At 26.5% G+C, this 21,167-nt stretch overlaps 1 protein-coding gene across 14 annotated transcripts in view; it reads left to right on the top strand.

Annotated features, from left to right (window-relative positions):
- Positions 1-21,167, top strand: part of LOC123299073 (longitudinals lacking protein, isoforms A/B/D/L) — a 422,122-nt gene that overhangs the window by 245,091 nt on the left and 155,864 nt on the right. The window contains exons 5-6 of one of the 14 annotated variants that reach the window (XM_044881246.1): positions 6,645-6,850; positions 6,927-7,112. The exons of 12 other annotated variants lie outside the window; for them this stretch is intronic. In XM_044881246.1, the coding sequence (XP_044737181.1) occupies positions 6,645-6,850; positions 6,927-7,097 (377 nt within the window). In that variant the 3' untranslated portion in view covers positions 7,098-7,112. Of the gene's footprint in view, positions 1-6,644; positions 6,851-6,926; positions 7,113-20,142; positions 20,443-21,167 lie in introns of those variants that run through there. One more of the 14 variants, XM_044881265.1, reaches the window with a different exon arrangement.

Below are 21,167 nucleotides of genomic sequence, written 5' to 3' on the forward strand. Positions count from 1 at the left end.
CTATTATGAAATAAAATTGATCATTGACGAAATAACACTACAAATAATTCGTCTCGAATTGCAATAAAATACTTTTTTTTAAATATATACAATTTTTTTTAAATTAGCAATAAAACTACTTAAAGTTATATCTTATATTGAAAAAAAAAATTATATTTTTAGTAATTTTTATGTTACCTATATAATTTTTTTATAAGCACCTACAATTTTTAATATTTTTTCTACATTTATTTATATATATTTTAAATATTTTTACAATTTTATTTAAACATATTTTTACAATTTTTCAAGATATTTATTCCTATAAGTGATATCTTTTTCAAAAATATTTGTCCTGTATTATACAGGGTGGAGCAAAAAAGTGTATACATTTTTCTAAATTGTTTTTTACCATCTTAAAATGTAAAAAAAAAATAACATTTAAGAAAATTAAATTAATTGAATTTTAAACTATTTTTAATTAAACAAGGTTAATTAAATTATAAATTGTTTGAATCTAACAAATTGAGACTTTTTCTTGGGAGCTTATGTGAAAAAGGTAGTATTGGGAGAAAGAGAAACTGTAGTAGGTTAACCGACCGCCAACAGTTGAAGCACGGAAAAGGGTCATATTACTGGAGTTATTGCACTGGAGTCAGTAACATAAAACTAATTTTCTTAATTGCTTTTTATGATAGTAAAAAACTATGTTTTATAATCTTACACTTCTCTGCTCCACCACACAATTTGTACAATAATACAAAGCACAAAGAAAGCTATTTCAACCAAGGTTTAAATCTACTTTATATGGCATTATGTGGCAGAATAAGTCTTTGCTATGTTGTGGTCGCGTGAATTGTAGCTATTTGTTACAAAATGCAGTTAGGACTTTATTTAATTTACTTATCTTGACAGCTTTTGTTTAAAAATAAAAATTCAATATAATAAACTTAGAAGCAAAAATAATTTGAAAAGAAAAATTAATATTATTTTCGATGCCTAAGTAAGAAATTAGGAGTAACATTGTAGAATAAACCTTGAGCGCTTTTTTGTCGAATGCTAAATAAATTTTTTATTTAAAATTTTGGGACTACAAATTAATTATACCAAAAATATTTTTTTAATTATTGTTTTTTTTTTATAAATGCACTTTTATCTAAATAGTGGTATCTTACAACGTGACAATACTTTTAGTGTAAGCCAATTACCACCGCTATTTTATTTAGCACCTTCATAAATAACCAAAAATTATTTTATATTTATTAAAAATTGTTCCTTTTATTAAAAAAAAAAAAAAAAAACACACAAATTACCTATAGTATATTCTATTCAAAGCCATGATTTCTTAAAATGAAATGTATAAAATTTGTCTCCGTTATAATTGAATCGCCATAAACATTATTCTCTTTTTTTTTCTACTCCACACTTTTCTTACTGAAATAAAACTACTTTTAAATAGTTCTACTTTAAAATATTTATTTTCCTATTTATTTAGACTTTTTAAGAATTATACTTTAATTAAAATATACTTGTAAATAATTCTAAACTAAATACAGTGCAACCTTAATATAACGAACCTCAATATAACGAATTCCTCGATTTAACGAATTTTTCGCAATCCCCTTGAATTGTCCATAAGAGTCAATATAAAATATACCTCTACATTACGAATATTTTTAGCGAACAGCCTCTATATAACGAATTTTCAACTACATAAAAAATTTAAATACCTCTATATAACGAAATTCGTCAATTCAAAACCTTTATATAACGTATAAAGTCCCACCAATATATGACAGTTAGTATACTCCATAGTATGTAATTCATGTCGCGAGAGGTTCCGACACTTTTTTCCTCTTTATAACGAATTTTAGACCATCTTAACCTCAATATAACAAACCTCAGTTTAACGAATTACTTGATATAACGAATATTTACTGGTTCCCTTCAGATTCGTTATATCGAGGTTGCACTGTACTTTTTTCCAAATAATTATACTCTCAAAGATTTATATGCTTCCATATTTCTAATTTCAAATAATTCTACTTTTAAAGAAGTATACTCCTACACAATTTAGACTGGTTACCATTTGTTACCACAAATAAGCATATTAATAACCGAAGGAACTGAAAAATTCTTGATAGAAATAGTATTGATTTCAATTAATTTTTGTTTCCCGTTCAAATTTTAGTCATAAAATTTCTGGTAAATTAATAAAAATCTTATAAAATGACGAGAAAATAATAGCCGTTCACGGTGAAAATATTTCGTCAGCTTTGTTGATATACATTCTAGTAATCTTCTTTAAAAGTTGAAATATTTAAGATGTCCAATCTTTTTTAGCAGAATTATTTAAAAGTATGAATGGATCAGAGCAATATTGTTTCGATGTAGAAGTAAACAGTATTTTTTTGTTAGGTAAAAAATTTACGACTGTATTTTAATTAAAATATAAATATTAAAAAGTAGAAATTTATTAAGCTAAAAATGTTTTAAAGTAGAACTATTTAAAACTAAGTTTATTTAAGTAGGAAAATTGTGTCGAAAAATAAAAAGATATTATATTATTAATTGTTTTATGCGATGACACAGATTTCGTTAGAAATATATTAGGAAAACATGATAAAATGAGCATGATCATAGAAAACCAAAAACATTAAATTAAAAATGTTATAAAAAATATTGCAATGTCCCGAACTCCATTCTAAATAGTGGTTTTTCACTCACGGGACACTGTCATATATTTTGCAAAGATAATTTTGCTCGGGTTTGACTGACTTGTTAGAATCAATTTTAAATTCCCGATATATTTTTCACAAAACATTTCATATTAAGTTTGTACCTGATTTCATTTTTAAGATTTTAATAGCTAAACAAATTGGGTGATAATCTTATTATTATATATTATTTTTAGTCTAAAAAAAAGTGCCTATAAAATGCATGTGCCAATTTTATAATGCAAAATAAACAAAAAAATAATTAGGCTAATTTTTCATATTACTAAGTATATACAAATATTTTGGGCTATAAAAATTTATTATGTAAAACAAATTTCTTTTTTAAATATATTAAATTTTAAAACAAAATTGTTTTGTTAATTTTTTTAAAAATTTTAAATAAATGTTGTCATTTGTTCAAATTTTTTAAGTAGTTTTTTCTAAATTATTTAAAAATAAATTGATAAAAATAAAAATATTGTTTCAGTCGATGTTTGGGCGTGTGACAATTGCCATCGAACATACCGATACCAACAAAACTTATGGCGACATAAAAAACATGAATGTGGTGATCGACGTGATTTCTCGTGTGTTGTTTGCTATAAAAAATTTCGACAAAAATCAAAAATGGAAGTACATCAATTTAGAGCACATGGCATTCCTATTAGACGACCATATCGCCGCTTTTAAAATGTGCTTGAATAATAAAATCTTTTCAAATTAAATTGTTTCTTTTCACAAAAATTTGTAAAAAGTTTTAACACCGCGTGATTTTTTTTTGTGTTAATCCAGCTTTCTGTTTTTTTTTTTCTAATTATTGTCAGTTTATATTTTAGTTTTTGGGCTTTATTATTTATTTTGTTTCAGACAAAATATGGACATGTGAACGATGTAATAAATCTTACAGATATAAACAAAATTTGTTTCGTCATATGAAACATGAATGTGGTGATCGACGTGATTATTGTTGTGAATTTTGTAATAAACGATTTCGACAAAAATATGCCATGGAAACGCACCAAGCTATTGCGCATGGTTTTGGGAAAAAACGTCCTAAATATCAAAAACGAAATATTTTTGAATGGGATCATTAATAAAAAAATTATTAGTCATATTTTTATTTTTAAAAAGATACTTATTTAGTAAAAAAACCACATACAAACTGCTTCTTACACTTTTATGGAAAAATTATGTTGTTCCTATATTTGGTTATTGTGTAGAACATAGTCCAAAGTTGTTAAAACAAGTGATCGTTTAAATACATTAGTCATTATTTATTTAATTTTCTTCGAATTTCTAATATAAAAATATATATTTTATATTTTAAAAGGCTCATAGGCGTTTTAATGATTTTGCTTCTATTCACTGTAAACAAAAAAAAAACGAGCGATAAAATGATCTTTTTAATTATATTCTTTTAAAGAATCAATTCAAGTATATTTTTACAAAACTTAGTCGTATCAATGAATGTTTCTACTCGGAGAGCAGCTCCGATTTTGATTATCTTTTTTCAAATGTTTCTTCTTTTTATGTATGACTTAAAATATTGTTTAAACAATATTAATAACTAGCAGTTATCCACGTTTTAGCCTTCCCTTACCTTTACTTTTGGTCACTAATTAATGGATTTTAACTTTTGGTGCGAGCTCCTCATGTAGCATTCTATAGATGAAAGAATTTTTAAAATCGGTTAAGGTGATTGTAAACCTACAGACTTGGAAAAAAATTGCACGGTATATACATATAAACCAAATACATGCTTTTTAGTCAAGTAATGAGTTATTTTTAGCTTTACAATACCTCGTAACTACAAAAATATAAAATATATGGTGTACAAGTGCTGCTTATAAATTTGATATAGATATCTCTATTCAGTCATCAATACTCTAACTATAGTCGTCTCTGTTCATCAAATGATGAAAGGTTTCTAATTTTAAATAATATATAAAAAGAAAGATTTTTTTAAATCATCAAAATCGGAGATGCTATCGAGGACATCGTAAGAATGGCTATTTTATGTATTCCTTAATGCGACTAACATCCTTAAAAACTTAAAATTGATTTTTTTGAAGTTTAACTTATTTAGAAATTTTCTTCAAATATTTTAAGGCGATTTTTTTAAATCTTACAGATAAACATACCTAAATTAGTGACAGTTGCACAATTAAACGTGCATCGAAAAAAAAAAATTTTTTTGATTTTTGATGGATACATTACCATGAAATTCAGAGAAAGTAAAGTTCATTTCTATTCCATTTTTAGATACTATAATATATAATAATCGATGACCCATATTGATCCCCCAACAAATACGCCACTTTTTCAACAATGAATAAGGCAAACACATTGAACGCCAATGTGCCCACTTTATTAATGTTTATAACCAAATGTATCAATCACCAATTTATTCAATATAAATATTTTTACAATTTACAAGTCCTTATCTTTTACGTATTACAAAACAAAAATCTAATTAAAAGTGCGATTAAATTACTGTTAGTACAGCACCTTGTACTAAAATGATGTAGAGACCTTTTTCTGTAAAAAAAAGTGTTTATTTTAAAATCTTAAAAACGACTGCCGTATTCTACAAAAAGCGCCTGGTCTAAAAAACTAGTCCCTCTTTTTTTTCTAAGCGGTCGCTCTCTCTATAAACTTACCACCCATATACATTATCTATCTCTTTCTTACTGCAGAAAAATTATACAACGGATGCTAAATTAACAGAGACTATGACCACGCTCAGTACCTGCTCAACACAATCAATGTTATGAAACTGAATTTTGAAATACCAGCTGCACTCGCAATTCATATATTTTTTATATTGATAACCCAAAAACTAATAGTTAAGATGTGTTCATTAGATTATATATTGGAAAAGTTTGCGAGAGTTTATTTTAATATGGCTGAATTTCGGAACTATTTATTCGGATTTTTTCGGGTAACCGGGGTACCCTGGGCACCAAATCTGCCTTGGAGATCAATTCTGTCTCGATATACGTGCTCAGCTACCTCGAAAACCCCCCAAGTAACGAGTTTGGAGACTCCAGGAGACGACGGGAATACCGTTTACCGTGGAGACCATGTACCTCGGAGACCAATTCTGACGCGATATTCGTGTACAGCTATGCCAAAAACCCCCGTGTAACAGGTTTGGAATCATTTTCATTACTATTAACCGAATTGTCAATTTAGTATATTTACGGTTAATTTAAAATGCAATTATAAAATGCATATTATTTATGCAAATTGCATATTTTTGATTTCTTGACGCTCTAACGAATCGTATGCCGAAAACCGGATTCAAATACCTCCTACTGTTCAAATTTTTCGAACTTCATTGCTTCGTTTCTGCGACTATCAATATTATTTAATTAATTAATGCTTCAGAGTCTACACTTTAAGATTGTAGTCGCGTTTTATTTGTATCGCAAATGCGATTTCTCTGTTTATTTCTCTATGCAAAGAGATACGTGATATATATTGCCCCCTTTAAGGGTTGGATAATTAAAATGTTGGGTTATGAAATATTTTACCATATTCTTTACTAATGTGCCTATAGTATTTACGGAATATATCTTATTCACGCTTAAATCCGAACTCACGCAATCAATTTAAAATATCCACGCTTTTGTTTCTGATACAAAAATCTATCGAAAAGATCTTGTCTTGAAAAGTTGAATAAATTGATTTGGATACATTTTTTTGTATCATTATTTTTAGTCAAAACTTAAGCCTAATATATTGTTACCAAATTAATTTTAATAATTTAATATTTTATTTTATGTAATTGAAAAGTGTAAATACATTTTTAAAACAAAATAAATCAAAAATTATTATTTACATTTAATTTTTTGGATTTTTTTTGAACTTTTTATTTTTATCTTTTTTAAATTTTTTTTTTTTTTAGATTTAATTTATTCTAATTTAAACTTTTTAAATTTTCAGAAAATCTCCATGAAGACCTTCAAAATGATGATGAACTTGATGTAACAACCACACCTGAATATTTAATTGAAACTGATGAAAATGTGGGAGAATCATCAGCAAATAGTAGTACAGTAATTGATCCATTTGGTGATATTTATGTGAGTTATGTCTCAAAAAAACGTAATAATTCAAATAAAATATTAAAATGTGAAAATTGTGGAAAAGTGAGTTTTATTTTTTTAATTTTCTTTTCTAATTTTTATCTAATTCACACTTAAATATTTTTATTTTTATTTTAAGGTTTACAAATGGAAAAATAATCTCGTACGCCATTTACGCTATGAATGTGGTAAAGAAGCTCAATTAAAATGTCCACTATGTTATGTAACGACCAAGCATCGATCAAGCATGCGTCGTCATGTAGAAAATCGACATGCTGGTTATGAATTATCATTTTCTGATCCAAATTAAATTTTTTTCATATTTAGTTGCAAACTTAAATGAAATAAATAAACGTATAATAATTTTTTTTTTAAATTTTATTAAAAAATCTATAGACATTTTTTATACTACATCTTTTAAAATCTAATGTAGTAGATTGAGCAACTATTTAATCGATTTTATCAAGCCAAAAATTGGATTTAAAAGCACTCATGTTGGATTGAAGTTTTATTGAAGAAATACGAATTGGGCTTAATTAATTCATTATTTAATATTCTTTATCAAGTCAAAAATTGAATTGAATTGAAAAACAAGTAGATTTTCTAATCATGTACTTATTTATTAAATTTTTCAATTTAAAAATTTTAAATAATTTGTCTATTAATTTCAAAATGACATCACAGGGTCCAGAAAATTATGTCATATCACGTCTACGTCACTGGCCAGAATTTGTATCTTATTTTTTTACTTTCACACTGGCTTATAATTCATGAAAATTAAATGTAAATATTAGTAAAATGGCTTAATTACTATATAATTTATATTTCTTATAATTTTTGTTTGTTAATTAGTTAGTAGTATTTTGGTACATTTGTTAAATGTGAAGGGTTTAAATAAAAATAAATTATAGATAATATTTTAGTTTTGTTTTTAATACCTAATCAAATTTCTAAATTCAAGTTTTAACTAATTACTACCTACACTTAAATGTAAATATGATCTAATTGAAACTCATCTCCAAATTTCCTTAATCTATATTCAAGGTATATGGGTCCAAAAAAATATTTCCTTAGAAGATGTATCCACTAAAAGCTATGTATTTTCATAAATCATTTATGTGTAATACTTCGTATATACTGAGTGTAAATAAAAAAGAGAGAAACCTCAAAATTACTCGAAAAATAATGATCTTAGAAGAAATCGTTATATACAAAAGTTGAAGAGTTAAATGATTGTAATAAGTGTTGACTTTGTACTAGGGTATCTGCCCTTTGATGACTCAAAGATAGAGAATATATGCATTTACTGATGGTTCGAAAAATTCCGAAACTGACACATGTATGAGTGCTCCAATTAAGACAAGGTACCGTAACAGAAATTAATCGCAAAGATGGTTAAACTGCACTACCACTTTGTAGTTCACTTCTAGATTTTCGAATAGATCATATACTGGAGTAAATCTAAGCAAAAAAAGGCTGTTATATGGATTAAAAGTTCGAGCAGTTAAACTTGGGGGTTTTTCTTTTCACATCAAAATAAGTATTTTTTGAAATTTTTTACTTTCCCGGAGTGGTGCAACATGTTTAAAAAACAAAATGGCGTCAAAAATGCAATTTTTTTCAGAAATTTTATCATTTTTATTTTATATTCGCAAAAGGAGACATCGGTGCATATCCAAATTTGGTAGGTTTGTAGTCCATGTTAAGAACTACTCCTCATAATTTTTTGGTGGGGTTTCGTCCCTTCCCCTCCCAGTTATATATATATGTATACATACATATAGTAAAACAGTTCATTTGACTATAACTTGAAAAATATTCGATTGATTTTAATGAAACTAATATCAATAGTAGGTTTTATTACTTACAACTTTCGGTTAAAATTTTAGCGAAATCCGTTAAATAGTTCGGCCAAAATTTCCAATTTAGGGAATTGTTTAAAATGGCTGCCATTTTATGCCATTTTGTCCTACGAGGTTAAATTTTTTTTTAAATTGTAGCATTTTTAATTATCTTTCAATTTTATAATAAGTGGCTTACCCGTAAAATGACTCCTTGATCCATATTTTTGCGAAAAACGGAAAATTTAACACTTTCTGGAAATAATTGTTTGGGGGGTGTATGGATTGGCTTTGGGGGGTGTTTTTTGCTTTGGCATGAGAAAACTATTTTTAAAAGAGGTCTATATGGTTTGAAGCAAAATTTTTAAGTTTTAACCCCCGCGCTGTAAGGGGGAAGGGGTGTATGAAATAAATGTATCTTAAAAGATTTTAAAAAGAGGTCAAAATAGTTTAAAATGCTAAAGTAACCCAAAATTTTAGATGCTTTTATTAATATAGCACTTTTTACAACATCCACCCCTTCCCCTCCCGCTTTCATATTTTTTGCAAATTCAAAATTTTTATGACGTATAAAGGGGTTTTTGGGGGTCGCTGATCTCGAATTTTGCCATAGAATATCAAAAACAATTGTAATATTTTTAGGGGGTGTACTTATTTGGGCCAAAAGTTCGAGATCAGCGACCCCCAAAACCCCTTTATACGTCATAAAAATTTTGAATTTGCAAAAAATATGAAAGCGGGAGGGGAAGGGGTGGATGTTGTAAAAAGTGCTATATTAATAAAAGCATCTAAAATTTTGGGTTACTTTAGCATTTTAAACTATTTTGACCTCTTTTTAAAATCTTTTATGATACATTTATTTCATACACCCCTTCCCCCTTACAGCGCGGGGGTTAAAACTTAAAAATTTTGCTTCAAACCATATAGACCTCTTTTAAAAATAGTTTTCTCATGCCAAAGCAAAAAACACCCCCCAAAGCCAATCCATACACCCCCCAAACAATTATTTCCAGAAAGTGTTAAATTTTCCGTTTTTCGCAAAAATATGGATCAAGGAGTCATTTTACGGGTAAGCCACTTATTATAAAATTGAAAGATAATTAAAAATGCTACAATTTAAAAAAAAATTTAACCTCGTAGGACAAAATGGCATAAAATGGCAGCCATTTTAAACAATTCCCTAAATTGGAAATTTTGGCCGAACTATTTAACGGATTTCGCTAAAATTTTAACCGAAAGTTGTAAGTAATAAAACCTACTATTGATATTAGTTTCATTAAAATCAATCGAATATTTTTCAAGTTATAGTCAAATGAACTGTTTTACTATATGTATGTATACATATATATATAACTGGGAGGGGAAGGGACGAAACCCCACCAAAAAATTATGAGGAGTAGTTCTTAACATGGACTACAAACCTACCAAATTTGGATATGCACCGATGTCTCCTTTTGCGAATATAAAATAAAAATGATAAAATTTCTGAAAAAAATTGCATTTTTGACGCCATTTTGTTTTTTAAACATGTTGCACCACTCCGGGAAAGTAAAAAATTTCAAAAAATACTTATTTTGATGTGAAAAGAAAAACCCCCAAGTTTCACTGCTCGAACTTTTAATCCATACACAAGGCGTAATTTCACTCTACTAATAGTCGTTAGTGGTAAATTTGGAGAATACGTTGGATGTAGAATCAAAAGCAATTAGATCCTCTAAAACTCTAATATCGTATCGTTTAAAAATGGTACTGAAAAAAATCGTATGGGTATGATATTAGAATCGTCATTAATGTGTCAATCTCGCGACTTTAAAAATTTAAAATGTATTATGTATTTAAGAGACGGCATAAGGTCGATTTTCACCCATCTGATAACCAGATGAGACACATTTTTTCTGTCATAGTTTTTCTATCGAAAATTGTTCATGGATATTTTTAATTTAATTAATTTTTTCTATGAACGGTTTTTTCAGGCAAGTCTATACCATTGATTTCGTAATTAAATTATCTTTCTTCTGGTACTAATTTCGATTAGCAAAAAGATTCGTGAAGTTACCTCATCAAGTATGAACTGATAAGTCAATATAAGTAACAAAACCGATCTTTTAGCCAATCGAAATTGGTATGAGAAGAAAGATAATGTAATTAAAAAAATATTGGTATAGACTATGTATCAGGCTTGCCTGAAAAAAACCGTTCATGGAAAAAATTAATTAAAATTATTGAAATTAATGGCCATGAACACTTTTCGATAGAGAAAACATGATAGGCATGTTTAAAAATCAATAAAATTTCATAAAAAATATGTTCAACTGGTTATCAAATGGGTGAAGATCGACCTTATACCTCTCTCTTGTACTATTAACAATTGATTCAATCTAAGTGTATGCAGATCAAATGGAATTTCTATTATAAAGTAGCCATCTTACAAAGACGTTGTTTAAACGCTTATTTATGGTGATGGTGCAACAATTTACTTAAAGCATACTTAGAAGTTCGTTAATTTCAAAAATTTCTTCTATAAACAACTTTATCGATGTCACAATTATTTACTGTGAACAGTATAATTTTAGATCTTCATTTTTCAAACTATGTACTATGTTCGCTTTAACCGCAATGGCTTAATTAATCAATAATAATATTAATAAATAAGTTTTTCTATTATAAATTCCATTTTGGGTTTGACGGATCAAGGATCAATATATATACTATTTTGTTCTTGTTTTTATAATATTAACAACGTAAGTAAAATATATTGTTCATACAATTATTCTTACACATTGTCAATATGTTTTAGGCTTTGAATATCTATACCATACGGCATTATGGCATACAGCAGCATCAGCATCAGCACTTCAATCACATCATAATCGACGGCGACGTCGTTTTAATACTGGTACAATGGGCGGTGGTGATTATGTTTGTATACAGTGTGGCTCACAATATCGACATAAGAATCATTTACAAAATCATATGAAATATGAATGTAATACTGAACCACGTTTTACCTGTGATCAATGCGAAAAAAAATTTAAACGACGTAGTGATTTACGACGTCATTTACGTAATATACATAAATTAGATGTGCCATTAGTGAGACATCATTTTTCACGTTATTTATAAATTTTTTGATTATTTTGGTTTTTTTTTCTATAGTAAATTATTATGTTTAGTGATTATTTTTTTAATCCTTTAACGTTTGATCTTTCAAAATATTAGATACTGCTATGATAAATTTGAATGCCAGTAAAATCATTGTTTGAATGAAAAATATTTTCAAAGGTTTCCTTAGATATATGAAACCTTTTCGAAATTTGGAATCGAAATTAATGCAAATCAATCGAAATTTCATTTGTTCGAAACTTATTCCGAATTACGGTTTTTGAGGTATCAGGTTCACAAAGTTCAAATTAAAAACCCAATGATCCTAATCTATTTTTAAGTAGAAACACAATTTGTTCTAAAACCGATTTTCGTAATTTTTGAATAAAATTTCCATCTCAATAAATGAGAAGAAAAAGTGTTTCTCATAATTTTCACTAATTTATTTGGTTTATGAAATGCCAACATGAATACTGTCAATTTTTCTTTTTTTTGCTCATTAATTTTATCGAATTTACCTTTTTGAATCGTTACAAGATTTCTTAAAAATTGAAAAATGTTATACCTAATAATTAATAGACTTTTACAATAATTAATGTTATTTTTGTGTAAATAAATAAACTTTTTTTCGAAATAAAAAAATAATAATATTTTTATGTATTTTATTTGAATATAATTTCGTAAAAATTACACACATTGTAGTTCGTGAAAAATTTATTTTTCACAAAATGGTAGGACATACATCTCTTGTTTTTAAATAAAATAAAAAATTTTCTTGCAGCTTTCCACTATTTTGGTAATCCTGTCAACAATCTTCCAGTTCAAATGGATGACTCATCTGAAATACGATTTGGTTGTCCCGATTGTGGTAGAACATATAAATATGCAAAAAATTTACGACAGCATATGCGTCTTGTTTGTGGTAAAATACCACGTAATTTGTGTAACTATTGTCACAAAATGTTTAGTCGTAAACATGATTTTAAACGGCATATGATGCGTGTACATAAATTCCCCAAGGAATCATTGAAATACATTTAGATTTTTTTTATTTAATTTTTTTTCAACCGTAAGGGTGTACAAAAAAAAGATTTTTCTTCTGCTCAATTTGATTAATAAAGCTTCTAAAAATTTTCTTTCAAAATTGTAATAAAAATCTGTATACTAAACTTGCCATAAACTAATAAAAGTAATTACTAACAATTGAATAAATTCTTTCATAATTAACAAATTCCTTTCCTCTTTTTTCATATTTTTAATTTTTAACTTTTTTGATCCATTTAAATGAAGTTTAATATTAACCAGATCAAAAAAAGTGTTCAACCTCGGAATCTAACGAAATAAGCTGAATTTTTGTAAAAACGTTTATTTTGATATAACAAATGTTGTCTCAGAGATTGTCATGAGAAATTGAAGGTCATAAATCCAAAAATCAGTTTCTTGACAAACTTCTCGTTTCCTTTGCCTTCAATCGTATTAACATTTGTTATAAAAGTTGTAGAGGATGAAATTCTCTACAAATTTTGTCCGAAATTTTTTTTTAGACGTTGGGCAGTTTTTGAAATAGAGGGCGCAGAAGATTGAGCATTCAACTAGACGTACCTTAGTACAGGGGTAATATTTATAAATATGAGATATTAAATAATTATTTAAGTAGTATTTAAAGGAAACGAGATATTAACAAAAAACTGATTTTTGCTACCTTTGACCTTGAATATCTAAGGACACGTATACATTGCCATATGTGACTTTTGAGATAACATTTGTACTATCAAAATAAAGATTTGTTCAAAAATTGAGCTTATTCTGTTAGATTCCGAGGTGAAACCCTAAGATGATCGGAGTATATTAGTTTCGTTAATGTAAAGATATTAAACTGATTTGTTAATTATTTTTAATTTAATCAATATTTATTTTAATTTTCTTTTTAGCTACTAACAAATAAATGAATTAACTTACTTAGGTGCTACTTTAAATCAAAAATTTCTTTTTAATAAAGTAATTCTGTCACGGATAGCTGTATTGCAATGGTCATTGTTATTTTGAAGGATTATAAAAGTTTATGTATTTTCACTTCTAAATAGAGATGGCAAATATCGATAATGAAATATGGATAATATTTAGCCAAAAATCGGTTTTGAGTAATGATAATAATGATAGAAAGACAGCGGTTTCCATCGCTGAATTTAAAGGCGAGATAGCTCCTATTTCGATATGTCGTAAACGAAGTTATCTTTTGTCATCTCTTCCCCTGAATACGTATGTTTTTTGCTAAAAGTTCAATTAAGTTCTTGTACTGGAAAAACTCAACAATTGTTTTTTTTGTTTTTGTTTGCAAAAGCATCAAGTTTTTTAGTTTTTGAGATAAAAATTGGAAAAAACTAATTTTTATGATTTAAAGGCTAAAGCTTTCTATTCTCAAAAAAAATAAATTTCAATCCTGTTGACGAGGTTTATGTCAGTTCAATTCAAGATATACGAATTAAAATCAGTTTGGACAGTTCAACACTTTTTATTTAAAAAATTAAGCGTTAGGGGAATAAATTATTAAATATCCCAAATTCATAATTTTTTCAAATCGCAATTAGTTCTAATTTGTTTATCTTTACCTCCTCTCTATTTATTTACCTGTTTTCCTTCTCTCTAAAAAGTTTTTCAAGTAATAATTCAATTTTTTAATTTTCGAAAACTAAGAATTCAACATTAAGATTTTTCAGAGTACTTTTTACCCTAAAGTTCATGATCAAGAGGTCACAATACGTATTTTAAACTTCGATAGATCCATCAGAAAAATGTTGGCCATTGGGGAACTAATAACTATACTACACGTGTGTCCCGGCATTTATATATATTGGTATGACGATATACTTTTTCGATATATTTTCCATTTTCGAAATTGAAAACTGATTTAGCGTTTAGTAATCGCTTACATTTGTTCTTTATCTCATTTCAATCTCCAATAAGATATAATTGCTTAAACTGCATTAGATAATTCAATTTTTCATACCAGATAATTCAAAACAATCTAAAATTTTTAGATACATTTTCGTAACCTTAAGAAAAATATCGAAAGACAAAATCGTCGTAACATTTACCAAAAACAACAAATTACTAATGATTGAAAGAGAGTTTGAGTATTCTTCACCAAAGATGTATCCTTTTGTTAATTATTTCTAGAGAGAATGTAATCAAATTCTAGTCACGACTTGTTTCGCCATCTTCAGCCACAGTATTAGCTAAGAGAGATGGAAAATTTAGCTTCTTACTATTCGAAATATTTACAATAATTTTACTTAGTATATTTTAAATGAATATTTCGTTATTTTAACTGAATTAATTACGGCGTAACTACCAATTTCACCAATCGTGAGTAGCTCCTGATTACAGTATCTCCTACTTGTTTAATCCACAATGTTTTTCTATTTGTTTTGTCTATACTAACGAACACTGGTAGGAATATCTGGTATAAATTCAGTATAAATACATTATTTTATCCTCTTATTAAAACAATAACTCATTAGTAAAAAAAGGATTCTGAGCACAAGATTTATACGATAGAAGTTTTTGTTTGGAACGAAAGTTGCTAGTAAACATTTATTAGAATATTGGCCACATTTTCACCAATATTTCAATGTATTTTGTAAATAAATTTTTGATTAAAAAAATTTTTTCTTTTAAAAATGGTAAAAAAACAAATAATGGCAAAGTTAATAAAGGTACAGAAGCATTTTATTTGCCCGAACTAGATTCAAACTAACGCTTAACAGAGAACGTGTGAGTGTGGGATTTAAAATTTTGAGCTAGCTATAATGCTTTAGTTAGAGCATTAAAATTACCGTAAATTGTAAAATTATTAAAAAAAGTAATGTTTTAATGTCTATTTTTTGTAGACAGTTGTTTATTTTGTGTCTATAATTGTGACTTTTTATAGACTTTCATCGTTTCAGTGCTCAGAATCCGCGTTTTACTAACTACCTAACTAACTACCTAAAAACCATCCAATTATTCATTCTAAAAAATATTTAAACTGTTAATGATTAGCTAAGAAAAAAATTTTTTTTTTGTTAAGAATTATTTATTTTATTTAGATTTTAATTCCATTTTAATATTTTTTTAACGCCATACATAAAAAAAATTATCAAGACGACATTTCAATGTTAATTGCACAATTATAACTTTTTATTTTTTATTTATCAGAATCGTAAATTTAATTTTATTTGATTGATTATTTTTTTAAAAAATTTTATTAAATTCATAATATTAATAAAACTAAATGAATTTTTTTTGTAGGCTTTGAAATATACGACAACAACTTATATTCGCAACGTTTTCAATGTCCAAATTGTAGTGCCAGCTATAAACATAAACGGAACTTACAACAGCATATTAAAATTGAATGTGGTAAAGTTGGTAATAATTTATGTAATTATTGTTTTAAATTATTCAAACGTAAACATGATTTAAAAAGACATTTAAAGAATGTACATAAGATTGCTGTTGATTTTTTATTTGTAAATGTTCCAACGATTAACAAAACATTATAAAACAAAGATTACAAAACATTATACTTCTTCGTCCACGGTACAAGATTCCGAATTTTAAACATAAAACATTGATTAATAACAATATACAGTTTTAAATAAAAACTTTTTAGTTAGAATATGGCAATTTTCCGTCATACTTTGATAATTAAATAGTGTTCTTTGATTGAATCTACTACTTTCTTTGGTGTTTAACTATTTTCGCTTCTGAACTTGAATTATGAAGAAATAGTAACATGAACTCTGATGGAAGAGTAGAGGGTCTCTAGTTTTTAATTTAACCGAAAGTCATAGAATGTCTTACCTTCCTAACGTAGGTTAAAAAGGTCATCTTTGTAGGTGTTACAAATCTTTTTTTTTTATGTAAGGAGTGATTTCTTATAATTTATGGTTCCAATAACACATTCCAATATATTTGTATTTTTCCTTTTTTGTGCATTTGCCCATAATATGGGCCCCATATCCATTATTATTATTAATTAAATATTTCCTAATATTCAAAGAATAACCACAAACTTGATAATAAAATTTACATGCAACACAAAATCCCCTTAATATTTTATTTGGATTTTTTAAGTAATTTTTTTTCTTTTCCCGAATACAATTTGATTTTGTGTCTTTTTTCGTTATTCTAAAGTATGATTTTATTTATTTGATTAAATGTCAACATGAACAAAAAAAATTATCAACTGTATACTTTTGAATTTCGTTTTAATGAGCTTATTGTAGGTCTAAAAAATTAAACTAGAGAAGGGAGATAAAATATATGTATCTCTTTTCTGATTAAACTATATAAATTTCAACTTCAGTTTTTCTTAAGACGCTCAAAAATAAACTTTTGTATTTTTTTAGAATTATATTAATCAAATAGAAATCAAAAATGATTACTTGTTGCTGTAATTAAGGTAGTACTACCGATAATATTCTTTGCATTCAGAATTTAATGAAATTCGACATAGTTGTCCATTATTATATCATAATTAACCAGTTAAATTTTTAGGGGCCTTCAGAGAACTGAAAAAAAAGATATTTTAACATTGATCCTTATAGGAAATTACAGATTTTATTTTATTTCACAAAACTGGACGTTCAGATTTTCAGTTCTCTGAAAGCCCCTAAAAATTTAACTGGTTAATTATGATATAATAATGGACAACTATGGCAAGTTTCATTAAATTCTAAATGCAAAGTCTATTACCGATAGTACTACCTTAAACAACATTAAGTTTTAAAAAAACAATTTTAGTCAAATGTGATACATTTTTTCCTTTTTAATTTATCAATAAAGAAATTTAACGAAAATGCAATGGGGTATTTTAAAGGGAGCCAAATCTATTTTTCATAATTCAGTGATTATGGTAAAAACATGGTTTTGGTATTCTCTAAAAATAGGTATCAAAAATTGTGTAAGCATTTTGATTTTTACATCCCAAGATATTATACTATTTAGAAAAGTCTATAATCATTAAAAAACCATGAATTTACCGAAAAAAACCTTATTACCAACCAAATATGTTAATTTTAACAAGATAATTGCCATTGCATTTTCAGTGTTACCAACTAAATTGCATTTTGTGTTATCCTTTTTGTTATAATATTATAATTTTTTTTTAAATTTGAAACCAAAGTATTAACATCTAGTTTTTTTTACAACGATTTGTTAAATTAATTTTAATTTGTAATTTAAGGTCAAAACATTCCTAAATTATTTGTTTTTATGAACATATTTTAATTATAATTTTAAATTAATATTAATTACAATTTCTTAGTTCATTGATCAAAATATGATGTATTTTAAGTGCATTCTTCTCTTATTAATTGAAACTACAAATCCTTTTATAAACCCAAAACACGTATTATTAAAATAATTTATCCAGCTTAAATATAGTGCTCTTATTTTACATAGATTTGCACTTTAAAATGCTTGTTTCATTATTTTAAATATTTTTAACGATAAACATCTGTAAACACATCTGAATATTAAAATATTTCTTCCTCTATCTTATTATAATAGAAGTTCTTATAAGCAAAGTTCACAAAGAAGTGGTACCATGACGCCATGAGCTTAAATTCTAAAACGCCTTCAATTGAAAATTTTAATCAATCTCTGCTTTAATTTGGCTAGCAATTTTAGTTAATAGTTGATTAGCTAAATTCTGCATCAATTTTAAGATGTTGGAAGTTTTGTTCAATATCTTCTATGTTCTTTATCCCGTTCGGCAAATGAGGCCTAAACAAACAAACAAAAAAAAGACCAACACAATTTTTATAATAAATTATCTTGAAATATTATTAGAATTCTAAGGGAGGGTATGGTCTTGTAATTATAGTGCCCGCTTCTCATAGGGAAGGTCGTGAGGTCTAAACCCACCAACATAAGTAGATTTTTTTAAAATTATTTTTACCTTTTTTAATTTTACATAAATAATTTATAACGAAAGGAACATAGTTCCTACTGAGTGTCCTAGAACACGCATCTCTCTTTTTTTACTAACTTCGACTTGAATTATTCGAATAATAAATCATTATCACAATATTTGAAACCAAATTGTAGTAAAATTGATTTTTAATTAAAGATGAACTATTTTTATGTTTATTTTAATATTTTATAGGCTGATTTAGCCGTCAACTAAATTAAATTTTATTTTGGGTAGTCTACCATTGTTTATTTTTAACTTTCTTTTCCAAAATCACTCGCTTAATTAACTAGCAACGAAGATCTTCTATTACATAAGAAGAATATTTCTGTACTTAAAATATAATACTTAGTCAATTTTCATGTATTATAAATAAAAATTGTATATTTTTAATTATAAATGTTATGTAATATTTTAAATACTGATTGTAAATTCATTTGTGACTACAATTGTAATAATTTTTATTTATTTATTTATTTTTATTTGTAAACAATAAATGTGAAATTTAATTCTACAATAGACACAGAAATATGACAAGAATCGAATATTCATATCTTTTATTTTTTTCTTCAAACAATATCAGTAATAATTTACATAAAAATCTGTTAATAAAATATAATTTTTCATTACATTTAGATTTTTTTCCAGGTTCGTGTATACGGAATTTTCATTGTATATCATGCAACCTAGGATTTAAATATAGACATCATTTATCGTATCATCAAAGTCATGAATGTGGTCGCAGCTTTCAATGTCCATATTGTCAAAAAATTTATAAACAAATACGAAATTTACGTTCACATATTAAAAATTACTGTAAATATAATCCTCATAAGATTGTTTAAAAGACTGTAAAAACACACAATTTTACAAGTGCATAAAAAAATAATAAAAATGATATAAAAAAATGAATAAATTATTCCTTTATTTTATTTTAATAAGTTTTTATTGCGAACCCAAAGTGTTCTATTTTGATGAAAAATAAAGTGAATTATTTTTTTTGATTTTTGTTCACAGATTTAATATACAGAAGGTTGGTATGTTATGGTATCGATAAATCTATGAAATCAAATTTTATATGTTCAAGATGTAATCGACATTTTACCGAACAACGGTTTTTAACGTACCACGTTAAGCATGAATGTGGTCGGACCTTTAAATGTACTGTATGTGATAAAATTTATATGCAAAGATGTAATTTATCTACGCATATGAAAACTCATCAACATAAATAGTGCCTTAACTAACACAAATTAATTGTATTTATTTATAAAAAAAAATTTAATAAATATTTTATTTTTGAAAATTACTTAAAATTGGTGGTGGGTTTTTATTTTTTATTGTTTTTATTATTATTATTTTTTTTTTTTGTAGTTATTTTTTTCTTTTGTTTTTTGTTTTATTTTTCATTTCAGAAATTTGATTATTTTTCGTTAATTAATTTATTTTTTTAGGCTCACCACACACAATGTTATTTGCCACATTAGAAACATATTACGATTTAAAATCAATAGATGGAGCACGATATGCTTGTGCCCATTGTGGTCGGCATTATGCATTAAAACGAACATTAGGTCGACATTTAAAGTTTGATTGTGGCAAAGATCCAACGATACCTTGTGAATTTTGTGACGTCAAGTTTAAACATCGTTATGAGTACATAACACATTTACGTCACAAACATCAACAACCTATTGGAGCATTACGTAATCGAACGAAACTAACAAACGAAGAACAACAAACTTCTTGAAAATGTTATTATCGAAGACATGTATTGTCTAGTAAAGAAAAATGTATTTGAACTAACCGTTTTTGAAATGAAAATTTTTTATTCTTATTTTTTTATTTTATTTTTTTGTTAATACGTTTGTGTGGTGCCATTTTGCTGCATTTGTTTGATTTGATTTTGATTTTTTTTATTTTTTATAATTTTCATTCAAACCCAGCAAAGTTTAAATATTTCTTTAATGTTTCGTTTTGTTAAGACTAATTTTAGATTATGCAATTTTTATGTTTCAGTGTTTCCATATGATGACAATTCAAAAAATCTATTGAACGTTTTACGTAGTGAATATGTATCTACCGCGTTTCAGTATACAATGTTTAATCATTTGGATTATATGGCGTCCACATCAAATCATAAAATACATCCAGCAATTTTTAATGAAGATAAAAAGCCAACAACAACTCCAGCCACATTAAAATTACTTCACAATCCACCTGATATTAAATTACTTCATCATCCACCTGATATTAAGCCAACGGTACAAGGGAGTAGTGGTAATACAACAGGGGAATCATATGGTCACGTATGTCCGAATTGTAATAAAAAATATATGCATAAAGTCACATTAAGTCGTCATATTCGTTTAGAATGTCGTAAAGAGCCAAGTTATCAATGTCCAATTTGTTTACATAAATTTAAACGAAATTATTGTTTAAAAGATCATTTACGGCATGTACATAGGCAGGATTTCTG

This window comes from Chrysoperla carnea, chromosome 4, assembly GCF_905475395.1.
Source record: "Chrysoperla carnea chromosome 4, inChrCarn1.1, whole genome shotgun sequence".
Lineage (NCBI taxonomy): Eukaryota > Metazoa > Arthropoda > Insecta > Neuroptera > Chrysopidae > Chrysoperla > Chrysoperla carnea.